Below are 12,786 nucleotides of genomic sequence, written 5' to 3'. Positions count from 1 at the left end.
TTAAGAAGGTCATAGTGAGTAAATGATAAAAAATTTGAATTCATTGCCATGTTTTGAAATGCAAAGGTAAGATGTCAAAATTGTGTCCATCATTTTGCTAAGTGCTTCTCTTTGCCTTTTTAATATAGATGCCCCTCAATCTTACCAACGCTGTGGCCACAGCCCGACAATTACTGGCTTACACTGTGGAAGCAGCCAACTTTTCTGACAAGATGGATGTTATATTTGTGGCTGAAATGATAGAGAAGTTCGGAAGATTTACTAAAGAGGAAAAATCAAAAGAGGTATTTTCTGGTTCAGATTTGTAGCATATAGCTTATCAGCAAATGGTCATGTGATAGGGTTGAATCTGTATTTTGAAAGGCTGTTTATGTTTGCTGTATTTGAACTAAATATGCCTTTTAACTTCTAAAATTGTCATTGAAAAACCTATGCTCCATTATAGTGACTTGTTGGGAAGAGGAGAGGTGAACTGTCAGTTCTTGGAAATTACCGTGATGGGTCAGAGCCAGTCTGTGAGAAAGCAGCGTCCTGCATCCACGTTGTAGGTCAGCCTGGCTGCTTCTCTCCGGCTGCCTGGGATTTCTCTTCTCCACACTGTCAGGTGTTCATCCTTCTTAATGAGAGTTTTAGGCTCCCAGATCTTGTGTTAAATTGCTTAACTGCTTTTGGAATGTCCTAGAGAAGTGAAAGACTACTTTAGGAACTTAAAAAAAAATTCCATATGATTAAAATACACAAGTTATGAAAATTTAATAGCTTTGAAAAGGGGCCACGTTAAAACTGTGATATGCTTGTCCAGATGATATCCTTTAAGGGAAAACTTTGACAACCACGGTTTTCAGAATGAATGAGCAGCAAATAATGTTTTGAATAAGTTTTTAGATCCAGATTAACATATTCTTAAACTTTAAGTTTCCAACTAGGTGAGAGCTTTATATAAACTGTTTCTCTTGTGATAAAATCACTTACATAAAAATGAATTTTAGAGGTAGAAGAAACTTGGATTAGGTCATACACTGAAGCCCAGAGAAAATAAAATGATTTACCTAAGGTTTTTCCGCTAGGTTAGTGCAGGGCTGAAAACAGAACCCAAGAACCTTGGCTGTCTAATCCAGAAGTTTCTGCTCTATAACATTTACTTTCTAGTACAGTGTTGCCCTGTCATTGTATTCCAAAAGTACTGTGGGGAAAAGACTGGACTAAACAAAGTCTAATGTATTTCTTTATGTGGGACATCTCAGATTCGTTAATGTGCAAAAAGGTAAGTAATATGCCTTTTTCCTTAAATCATTTAACCAAGGAATTTTTTTTGTATATTATCTATTAATATCTTGCATTTTGGTGGTAAGTTTTGAAACTGCAGCCCTAGTACATTAGGTACTTTACTTGATGTGACGTAGCTGTTAAAGGAAAGAAAAGAGTGACGTGTATGTAAATGGGATTCAGGTCAACGGACCACTTGACGATGAGTTAGCATTTCTGTGTTGTTATCTGAACTTCAGACCACAGTTTCCTGATGAACTGTTCTCTTGCTTGATTGTGTCTTTGGGCCACAGCCTGCTTCGCGTGGTAAATTTTTCTAGCCCTGGGAGGAGCCATGTGAATTCTGCTTCTGTGGTAATACTGCTCTCCCTTGTTGATTATAATCACAGGTTAGCTGCCCACATGATTAGAAGTCATTCATGGAAGGTGGTCACTAGAGTAATTGGAATGACATTTGGAATGTGGACCTGGAGAAAGATTTTGCCATCATGTAATAGATGTTTATTCCCATGCTGCCCTGTTTTGGTGTGAGGGACTTCTGCACACTTCCCAACTCAGGAAGAGCAATGTGGTACATTCCACCATGTTTGCTGCTGTGTGGAAAAAATGGTCTGCTGCTTTAGTATGTTCTTAGGGAGAAGCATCTTGTTGAGGACTGGAAGTGGACCTGGTTCGTGAGTTATTAACCATGGACCCTTTGTTTTTAAAATGGGGGATGATACTTGCCTTGTGTAACGTGCAAAGTTTGTGTGCGCAAGTGAGAAATATAGGTGAAACTATTTTGCAGAATCATTGCAAAGCTAGGTTATACTTTTTAGGTTGGGAAATTTAACATTATTATGATCTCAGAGATTACGAAAGAGGTCCTTAAAAAAAAAATCACGAGACTGCTTTAGTTACTTACCTACAAACTTAGTTTGAAGGAGATTGCTGTCACTTTCACTGGCTAACATAGGAGGTAAAATTTTAATCATCTTTGGGAACAAATGATGGCAACTTATTAAGTATAAATAGAAGAAATAGGAAAATTATTCAGGATTGAACAATTGAGGTATAAATGTAATATTACCTATGATGCAGTGACAGATATCTGATTCCTTGGAAACTTAGACTGCAGGCCATTGCTTTCACTGTTTAATACTATACTGAGAGGCAATCATGAGGCTTAAGGGCTACATTTTAAGTTAATTACCACTGCATAAAATTATGCCAAGGTATCCTTAATGCATATAGCATAATTGGACAAACAATTAAATTGATTTTTCTATTACGACCATAAAGTTATTCTGCTGTGGATTTTGTTATAACTAAAATAACCTGTGATTGAATCTAGCCAACACAGGGTGGTACTCTATTGTCTTAGGTGGGTGCTGGAAGCAATCAAACTGCCAGATCTAAATGATTTGTTTACTGGGGTCTTTTAAAAAGAGCTGAAGGTTGTCTGTCAGGCAGTGTCTGTTCCATATTTACGATAGTGATTTCTCTTATGAAAATAAATGTATATCCATTTCAGAAGATAAGAAAGTGTATGAAGATTAGAGTTAGTTACATGGTATCGTCTCCTTCCTGTGCTCTCATTTTAAATATGTGAGTAAGGCATGCACCTTAATGCTAATTTACTACATTTTTATGTACAGATTTTTTTAAATGTAAAGTTCTTTCATTTATTCATTTTAAGACATAATCACTTCAGTGTTGATAGTTATGTTTCTTTTTCATTTCGGTATTTTTAATGTTTTATTCCTTCATCTTACTTGTCAGACTTTTCTGTAAAGATTTTCAAAGACCCAGCTTCTGGCCTTTTGATCCTTCCACCACATGGTTTCTCAAATGTGTGTGTGTGTGTGTGTCATGATCACCTGGAAGGTTTGTTAAACACAGACTGGTAGGCCCCATGCCCTGAGGTTCTGATTCAGTAGGTCTGTGAGGGAGTCTGAGAATTGGCATTTCTACAAATTCCAGGTGATACTGGGCAACAAGTCTTTGGCACAGGCTTTGAGAACCAGGGTAGGATCTTCATTTTCTATCCTTAACTTGCTTTTTTAAAAAAGTTCTCTTTGGGGCTTCCCTGGTGGTGCAGTGGTTGAGAGTCTACCTGCCGATGCAGGGGACACAGGTTCGTGCCCCGATCTGGGAAGATCCCACACGCCACGGAGCAGCTGGGCCTGTGAGCCATGGCCGCTGAGCCTGCGCGTCTGGAGCCTGCGCTCCGCAACGGGAGAGGCCACAGCAGTGAGAGGCCCGCGTACCACAAAAAAAAAAAAAAAAAAAAAAGTTCTCTTTGGGTTTAACTTTTTAAAAACTTTCCAGAAACTTTTTTTTAATCGGAAAATTCCAAAAACGTAGGAGAAGGGATGTTATTATTAATACTTTTTAAAAATACCTTTCACAGACCTTCAACAATTTTCAGTATTTACCAATCTTGTTTCATCTCTCTTATCCACTCATCTCCTCTGTCTTCTGTCCCTCCCACCTTCTCTCTCTCTGTCTCACTCGCTGTATCTTTCTGTTTCATTGCTGGAACACTTAATAGCAAATTTTAGATGTCACATTTCATCCATAATTTTTTTTAATTATAGGGAATTTTAAAATAGAACCATGATACTGTTATTATATCACCCAAATGAATTCTAAGTCCTTAATATCATAAAATACCTAGTCCATGTTCAATTTTCCTTGATTATTATTATTATTTTTTTTTTTTTTTTTGCGGTACGCGGGCCTCTCACTGTTGTGGCCTCTCCCGTTGCGGAGCACAGGCTCCAGACGCGCAGGCTCAGCGGCCGTAGCTCACGGGCCCAGCCACTCCGTGGCATGCAGGATCTTCCCAGACCGGGGCACGAACCCGTGTCCCCTGCATTGGCAGGCAGACTCTCAACCACTGCGCCACCAGGGAAGCCCCTTGATTATGGTTTTTAAAAAAGAAAATGTGGACCTCGTGTCTGGGAATTCATTCATATAATTTTGTAGTTGGTTATGTGGGATTTTGTAGACAATTATGTCACCAGTAAAGAACAGCTGGTTTCTCTGTTCCTATATAAAATACATCCTTCTTTTATTCTGGTTATATATCCATTGGTGAGGACCTCCAGCACACTGCTGATTCATGTTGGTGATGAGCGGTCTTAATGAGAATGCTCTAATGTATCATTATTAAGTGTGATATTTATGTGCTGCTGCTAAGTGCCGAGGTGCAATGTTGGGGTAAGGGGTCACTTTGAAATTAGTTCTTGGCTTGAGGTTTTACAGACCACAGAAAAAAGGTGAACTCTGCTTTCAGTCCTGTGTGAAGGTTGATTTGTGTTGACAAATTGTCAGGGAAGAGATTTCTTCACCTCCCACCTCATGCCAGGGTCAAGACAGGGAAGTTTCAAGTTTCCTTGCCGTTCCCTTCCTTTCTTGAGGCTAATTTAATGATGGTTTGCACTGACCCTGGAGGTGTCTCCTTTGGGTTATCAGCCTTACGCAGTGGTCTTCTCCTGTTAGGCCTGTGTTGGCGGGGCCTAGGCCCTGCATGGAAGTTAAAACGTAGTCAGTGATCAGCTGAGTTCACCCTCAGAGCTCCTTGGATTCCTGTTGTTTTGCTGTTAGTCTCTGGTGGAGCCTTTATTTTCTGACTGACCAGTGGTGCGTTTAAAAGGTAACTTTTTTCCTTTAGCATTTTTCACTTTTATAAGAATTGTCCAGATTACATAGACCTTCATGCTTCCAGAAAACGAGATGCACATAATGTTTCTGTAATCAGAAAAAAACAGAATCTGCTTCCATTGGGAGAACTGGAGGAATCTTGGAAGTTCAGCTTTTCTATTTGTTGTGAACTTATGGCTGAGGGTGTTGCCCATTACACTCTGCCTCTCTTGAATAGTGTTCTTCACGTGTTCTAAGAATATTTTTTATAAAAGCAAGTTTGTCTACCTGGAGGAAATGTTTTTCTTTCTGTTAATTGTAAAATTGTCTTTATTGCCTTAACTAGAAACATAGTAAGCATCAATTTTTCCCCAGTCCCAGCAGCTCTGCCTTTGACATGTAATTTTTAAATTTTTTTATTGAAGTATAGTTGATTTACAATGTTGCATTAATTTGTGTTTCAGTTATACACACACACACACATACATATAGACATTCTTTTTTATATTCTTTTCCATTATGGTTTATCACAGAATATTGAATATAGTTCCCTGTGCTATACAGTAGGACCTGTTGTCCATCCTTTCTATATGTAGTAGTTTGCATCTGCTAACCCCAAAGTCCCAGTCCATCCCTCCCCCTCCTCCCCTCTCCCTTGGCAACCATAAATCTGTTCTCTATGTCTATGAGTCTGTTTCTGCTTCATACACAGTTCATTTGTGTCATACTTTAGTTTCCACATATAAATGATATGATACGGTATTTGCATTGACGTGTATTTTTGACTTATCTGTGTGTCTCTTAAGTCTGTATTTCTCACTCTTAATTCTTTTTAAATTAAAAGATAAATAATCTTTTTAATTGTGTTAGGCTGCCTCAAATCCCTTCTGTAAAGAAATGGAGAATAAATGCAACATTTATTCCATGTGACATTAGTTCCAATCTTTTTCCCCTCTTCCCTTCCCACCCATTTCCCCATCATCATCCTCTTTACTTCTGTACCACAATGATGTCAGAGCTTTCACCTTTGCCATAGTCCTGATGATCATCACAATTAGACTTCTCATTGAATATTGACTACTTAACTAAACAAGCTGAGAAGCGTTCAGTGGGGTCCCCAGGCCCCCAGGATGCTGAAGCCAGTTAACAGTGACATAAATACACTCCTAAAACTTAACTTTCACAACAGAGCAATTCCTTTATTAAAAGTAATCACGGCAACATAACATACCTTGAGATAGGTATGATCTCAATATAATAGATTGTAATTAGGAGAAAAGCATGAAGACTACTTGAACTTAAATAATGATATCAACTGCTCTTGTTATTATTTAGTCAGGTTTGGACTGCATGTCAGTTCTGCACTTCCCATCTCCGTCTTGGCTGTCCCCAAACAACTGCCCAGCATACTGCCCTGCTGATACATGTGTCTGTAACTTTTGCTTCTCTGGTTCTTAGAATTGCTGAGGGTACCCCCTGCTGATTTGTGCTTGAAAACATAAATGTGGGGAGGGGCCTAGATCTCTTGACTTTTCTCAAACTGCATGAATTACTTAATGAAGATATTGCCTTTTTTTTTTTTTGTCCTTAATTTACTATGAAATGAGACATTCTGGGCACTTCTCATAGGGTTCTTGGTCTCATTTTACAGATGGGCAAACTGAGTCTTGGAGAGGCTAAATAATTTGCTATGGGTATTTAACATGTACGGGATAGTTGAAATCTTAACTCCAAGACACATAAATATTCTAGCTGCAGTGTTATTTTATGCTTCTATTACATTAAAATTAAATATCATCAAGTTTAGTCTATGTATTATCTTGTGTGTTTCATGAACTAACATCAGAAATTCATGGAATTTATGGATGATTTTTGAACTAATTTTGCCCAGGGTTCTGAACATGAATATAGAAAACAACATGAAACACTCTGTCTCTTACAGCAGATGACATTTAACGATTTCATTGTTATTAATGTGGCATTTTCATTTTTTTATCCTTTTATCTTGGATAAAGTGTGTTCAGAGTGTTTTCATTTGATCCTCACTGTTTAGTGTGACAGGTGGAAGAGCAGGTGCATGATTCCTTCTGACCCTTTTGTGGCTGGCGTGGCCTTCAGGGAATGCGGTCAAAGAGAGAAGACAGTGCTTCCTAATGCTGGTTGCAGTTATTAAACTATATCTGTGTGTCACATTTCAGGAATACTTTTTAAATCCAGTGTAATTCTTCATGCACTGTTATCCTTTCTGTGTCCCTTTTTTGCCACTGAAAGATTCAGAACTACTTCCGTAACCAAGCTACAGAAGCATGTAGCATTTCGTGATTACCTGCCCTAGGGAATATATTGGCAACAAATCCCTTTCCTTAGTTCTTAGCCATTTATAATGAAATAATGAGAAAAATAGCTTGTTCTCAGCTAAGGCAACCACTCTTATTAGCTCTGTACATTCTTAGAGATATTTCTCTTCTTTACAATTATTAACACATGTTAAATTCCTTTACCAGCATTATCTAGTGACCCATAGCTGTAGTTCTTTGATCAAAACATAGTTTTTCAGAAGAGATGATGTATCAGTCAGGTCTCATGTTGGATTTTCATAAAGTCCATACATGTAAAACTTTTAAAGAAATTATGAAACTAGTTGTACTTGTGCTCATTTTTTAAACACTACAGAAATATTTGAGTAGTGCCTCAGAGGAGAATTAGTATTTTCCTGTATTTTATCTTTTAAGTTTTTGCAGCCAATGGTCATTTCTTTTTTTATAGCTATAGAGCAGGGGTCCCCAACCCCTGGGCAGCCTACAGGTATCCGTCTGAGACCTGTTAGGAACCGGGCTGCACAGCAGGAGGTGAGCAAAGCTTCATCTGCCGCTCCCCGTCGCTCCCCATCCCTCCCCGTCCCTCCCCGTCGCTCCCTGTCCCTCCCCATCGCTCTCCATCCCTCCCCATCCTCCCCATCCCTCCGCATCGCTCCCCGTCCCTCCCCGTTGCTCCCTGTCACTCCCTGTCCCTCCCCATCGCTCTCCATCCCTCCCCATCACTCTCCATCCCTCCCCATCCTCCCCATCCCTCCGCATCACTCCCCGTCCCTCCCCGTCCCTCCCCATCGCTCCCCATCCCTCCCCGTCCCTCCACATCCCTCTCCGTCCCTCCCCATCCCTCCCCGTCCCTCCCCATCGCTCGCCATCCCTCCCCGTCCCTCCACATCGCTCCCCATCCCTCCCCGTCCCTTCACATCGCTCTCCGTCCCTCCCCATCCCTCCCCGTCCCTCCACATCGCTCCCCATCCCTCCCCATTGCTCCCCATCCCTCCCCATCACTCCACATTGCGTGACCGCCTGAACCATCCTCTCCCCCACCCCCTGTCCGTGGAAAAATTGTCTTCCACGAAACCAGTCCCTGGTGCTAAAAAGGTTGGGGACCACTGCAGTAGGTATATCTTACCGCATCATCTTTTTATTTATTTTCACATACAAACTTGAAATAAAAGTTAAGAATAAGAGATAAAAACATAACCAAATTAGTCCAACTACTCTGAATTCCCATTAAGAGGTGGCAGTTATTATTTCAGTTGCTGTATAAATGGCTGATTGACATATTCAGGAGTCACTACCTGTCTTCATAACTCCAGAAATAAGGGCTTCTGTTAAAATGAAATTTACCCTCATACCTGTTGTTTTTGGGAATATGTTCCAAGGCATTGATGTTTTCAAAAATTGTGTCAAATGAACAGACTCAGGATTCTACAGAGTTTGATCTTGTTAATGTCTTGGGTTTGGGTGAAATGCCTCTTGAGAATATGTGAGTATTGGAATAGGGTTTTTGAATTATATTCCATTACTATCTATCATATACTTACTCTGCTTATTTCCTTTATTGCAGGTATCACAACCTAGTCACTTTTTTAAAATGTATTTACTTGCTTGTTATATACTTTCTTTACTAGGTATAAACTCCAAAACAGATCTTTCATGTTTCTGTTTTTAAAATAAATTTATTTATTTATTTATTTATTTTGGCTGTGTTGGGTCTTCGTTTCTGCGCGAGGGCCCTCTCCAGCCACGGTGAGTGGGGGCCACTCCTCATTGCAGTGCGCAGGCCCCTCACTGTCGCGGCCTCTCCCATTGCAGAGCACAGGCTCTAGACACGCAGGTTCAGTAGTTGTGGCTCACGGGCCCAGTCGCTGTGCGGCATGTGGGATCTTCCCAGACCAGGGCCCGAACTCATGTCCCCTGCATTGGCAGGCAGATTCTCAACCACTGTGCCACCAGGGAAGCCCTTTTATGTTTCTTTAACTGCTGAATCTCCATTGCTTGGGACAGTGTCTAGTTCACCTTGGTCCTCAGTGAATATTTAGTCAGGGAGTGAATGGATATTGTACAGCTATTGGCTTTTATACGAAGAGTTACACTAATGAATAAGGGTATGGATATAAATAGGATGTTGTGCTGTCCCTGCCCCCAAGATGTTTACACTGGAATTAAAATAAGGACAGAATTGTGACACACAATGGTAAGGGCAGTATGAAGTCAGTTAACTATATTTTAATTGGATGAGGCAGTGGGGCTTTCCAGAGGAGGAAGTGGCAGTTTTGCTGGATGCATTGTTTCTCTTTATATGTATGAACATATAGACTTTAAAAATGTACCCCTCTTAACACTTCTTCTAGAGCCTGTCATCCTCAAATAGACTTACTTTGGGATTGAAATGAAAATAAAAAACAATAAATGTAACAAGAAGAGCTATGTTTTGAGTACCTGCCATGTGCCAGGCATGGTTTCAGGAGTCTTACAGTTATTAGTGGAACTTAATCTTTACAACATGCAGAATAGACAGGATGGTTATTATCCTTATTTCACAAATAAAGGAAGGTATGGGAGGTGCCTGCCCTGCTCGCCGTCAGGATCTGCGGTTCTGTTCTTTCCCCTGTTCTTACTGCAGTTGCTTTACTCCAAGGCTCCGGGGGTGGGATCTGGTGGATTTCTGCAGGCTTGTCTTGTTCCTGAAGTGAACCATGGGTGGAAAGGACTGACCTTTTTCCAAACCCCTCTCAGCTGTCATAGTTACACACTCTGGGAAGAGTATTGGAGGCAGAACAGGGTTGAAAAGCTCAGCTGGGATCTTCTGGGATGATCTAAAGGTCTGCTGAAATGGGCTTGGCTTTCTGGCTTGGCTTTGGGGCTTTTGATGCTTCTTTCTTGGTTAGAGGACCTGCCAGTTCGTAAATCCTCCAGTGCTACCTCTGGAATGCTTGTGTTCTTTCTGCCATGGCTCTCACTCTTGTGAACATTTTGCTCAGTAGCAAACCCCCTTGACAACAGGCTGCCTCCTTAGCCTGGACTGTTCAGTGCACTTCTCTGATATGGGACACACAAGTCACCATCAACAACGGCCAATTGACATTCCACTGGCATTGCCCAACAGATGTTTACATCTGTAAATTATGAACTGAGCTAATGAAAAGAACTGAGTAAATGAAACGAAACAAGCGGTGGAAAAGTGGACACTTCTTAGGATCCATTTATTTCGTTGCACTGGGTCTTAAACCATCCCTTGAGTTGGGAGGAAAGCAAGAAGCAGCTCATGCGAGGTAGAGGGAACCACATGTGCATAGACATGTGTGATGGCCCAGCGCATATGGGGAACTTGCAATAGTTGGACGTACCTAGAGTTTTGAACATGACAGGATACTAATGAGGGAGCCAGTGTAAGTTTCTTTTTTTTAATTAAAAAATTTTTTTCAAGTTGAAGTATAGTTGATTGACAATGTGTGGCAAATATTTCTTAATAATAATGTTAAGTAACATGCAAAAAGAAGATAAGTAATTTTCCAGACAGAGTCGAGATCTTTTTATTCTGAGAATCACGTGACATCTTTCCCTCCCCTTGATTAATTTAATTGCCTTTCTCCTCCTCACCTCCATCCTTCATCAGTTTGAGTACTGCATGTCGGTCTTTTCACCAATGATTCGATGGTTACTTACGTGTACTGTTTTGAGCTAAATATTACCAAATGGTTATAACTGACTGTGCTCTTCCTATCTGGAGATGTTTTAATGAGAAGCAAGTCAAATGCCTGTTGGGTTTTCACGTGAAAATTTAGACTGAAGGCCCATCTTGGTGTCTCATTAGGATTTTGATGATGTAAAGCCGCCTGCGTTGGCTTTAAAGAGCTTCCTTTTCTCTCCTGCACGCCCGCTAGCTTGGTGATGTGATGGTTGACATTGCAAGTAACATCATGTTGGCTGACGATCGTGTCCTGGGGCTGGCGCAGAGGGAAGCTAAAGCCTGCAGTAGGATCGTTCAGTGTCTACAGCGCATCGCCACGTACCGGCTAGCAAACGGAGCTCATGTTTATTCAACAGTAAGTGCAACGTTAGCCTAGAATTCTAAGGAAAAGGTTCATTTAAAGCAGCTCTAGCTCAAAAGAGATAAGTCTGTTCCCCATTATGGGGTGAGTATTTTGAAATTGCTGATTATTACAGAATTTCCTGTTCTTAGACATTTTAAGAGAGAATTTTGCCTTTGAATAGTCTGTGTTCTTGGTAACTGGAAAGTGCTATCTTAATTTGTGATTTGAATGGTTAGCACTATCTCATCCTCTGAAACTTGCTACAACACAAATAACAGCACTGTAGAATTGCCCTCCTGTCACATACCCGCAGTCCATCCTAGATGGTGTTCTGTTCTCGTCCCTGAAGGATGTTTTGAAACAGTGCTTGATTTCTTGCCCAGGTTTCAATTTCAAAAGGGAACAAGGATTCCCCCAACCCTTCTGAACCTATGGGCATTTTTCAGTCAATTTCACTCTTGGGATAATGAGTTATTTATATGTAATAGTCACTCCATTAAATAGTATTGTTTTATTTGTCCTAAATTTCTTGGTGTACTGCTTCCTTTTTTTGTTCTAAAATGTGGTAAATATGACAAACGTGGTAAATTTAATAAATAATGCTTTATTCTTTTAGCAGTCATATTCTGATCTGGCCCATGATTTTCATTTTCTAAATATTTTAATGGGTTCATCGAATGTTCTATACCTCCTCCTATGATTTTACACAATTCAAGGTTGCTGTCTTTCCATTGATCAGTGGAACCTTTTTTTTTTTTTTTTTTTTTTTTGCACAGTACGCAGGCCTCTCACTGTTGTGGCCTCTCCCGTTGTGGAGCACAGGCTCCGGACGTGCAGGCTCAGCGGCCATGGCTCACGGTCCCAGCCGCTCCGCGGCATGTGGGATCTTCCCGGACTGGGTCACGAACCCATGTCCCCTGCGTCGGCAGGCAGACTCTCAACCACTGCGCCACCAGGGAAGCCCAGTGGAACCTTTTTGATGAGACTGTGTTTTATTGGTCCTTTTGCTCAGTTAAGTTTAGGACTACTTTCCTGAATAATAAACAAAATGGAGGCTTAGCATGACTCCTATCTTGACTGTTAGTTCAGGGTAGTTGCCCTCTCAGGCATATGATCTTACTTGAAATGAGCTTCCCAGTTTTGGGGCCACACTTGGTCCTCCAGGTCATTTAGATCCATTTTCAATCCTGTGCTTCAGCCTTGCTTATTACTCAGCACAGAGAACTTCCTTCGTTCTTCTGAGAACCCAAGGATATAATAGGGGGCAGTGTAGTGGGTATTTGCACACCATTTCAAAGTATAAAAGAGTTTCTGAGAAACTATATATCTACTTATGATATGGCTTCAAGGGCATCTCAAAATGGCAGTTTTCTTTCTTTCAACTGAGGTTTCACATGTTTACCATGATTATATATGTCTTTGATTGACAAAAAGATTTCGAATATAATTTGTTAAATATAATTGAATTTAGTAAGATTTTTCATAATGTGTCATCTGTGGGACAAAAGCTAATGCAAAGATTCCTTAGTCTTAAAAATTTA

At 40.5% G+C, this 12,786-nt stretch overlaps 1 protein-coding gene across 4 annotated transcripts in view; it reads left to right on the top strand.

Moving 5' to 3' along the window:
• The window catches only part of ADGRA3 (adhesion G protein-coupled receptor A3), a 120,168-nt gene that overhangs the window by 72,079 nt on the left and 35,303 nt on the right, over window positions 1-12,786 (top strand). For all 4 annotated transcript variants that reach the window (XM_082611088.1, XM_082611089.1, XM_082611087.1 and 1 more), the window contains 2 exons: window positions 129-284; window positions 11,096-11,257. In XM_082611088.1, coding sequence (XP_082467214.1) covers window positions 129-284; window positions 11,096-11,257 — 318 coding nt within the window. The remainder of the gene's footprint in view (window positions 1-128; window positions 285-11,095; window positions 11,258-12,786) is intronic.

This window comes from Mesoplodon mirus (genome assembly GCF_964341445.2).
Source record: "Mesoplodon mirus genome assembly, chromosome: 2".
NCBI lineage: Eukaryota > Metazoa > Chordata > Mammalia > Artiodactyla > Ziphiidae > Mesoplodon > Mesoplodon mirus.
This window is presented reverse-complemented; position numbering and strand designations above follow the sequence as displayed.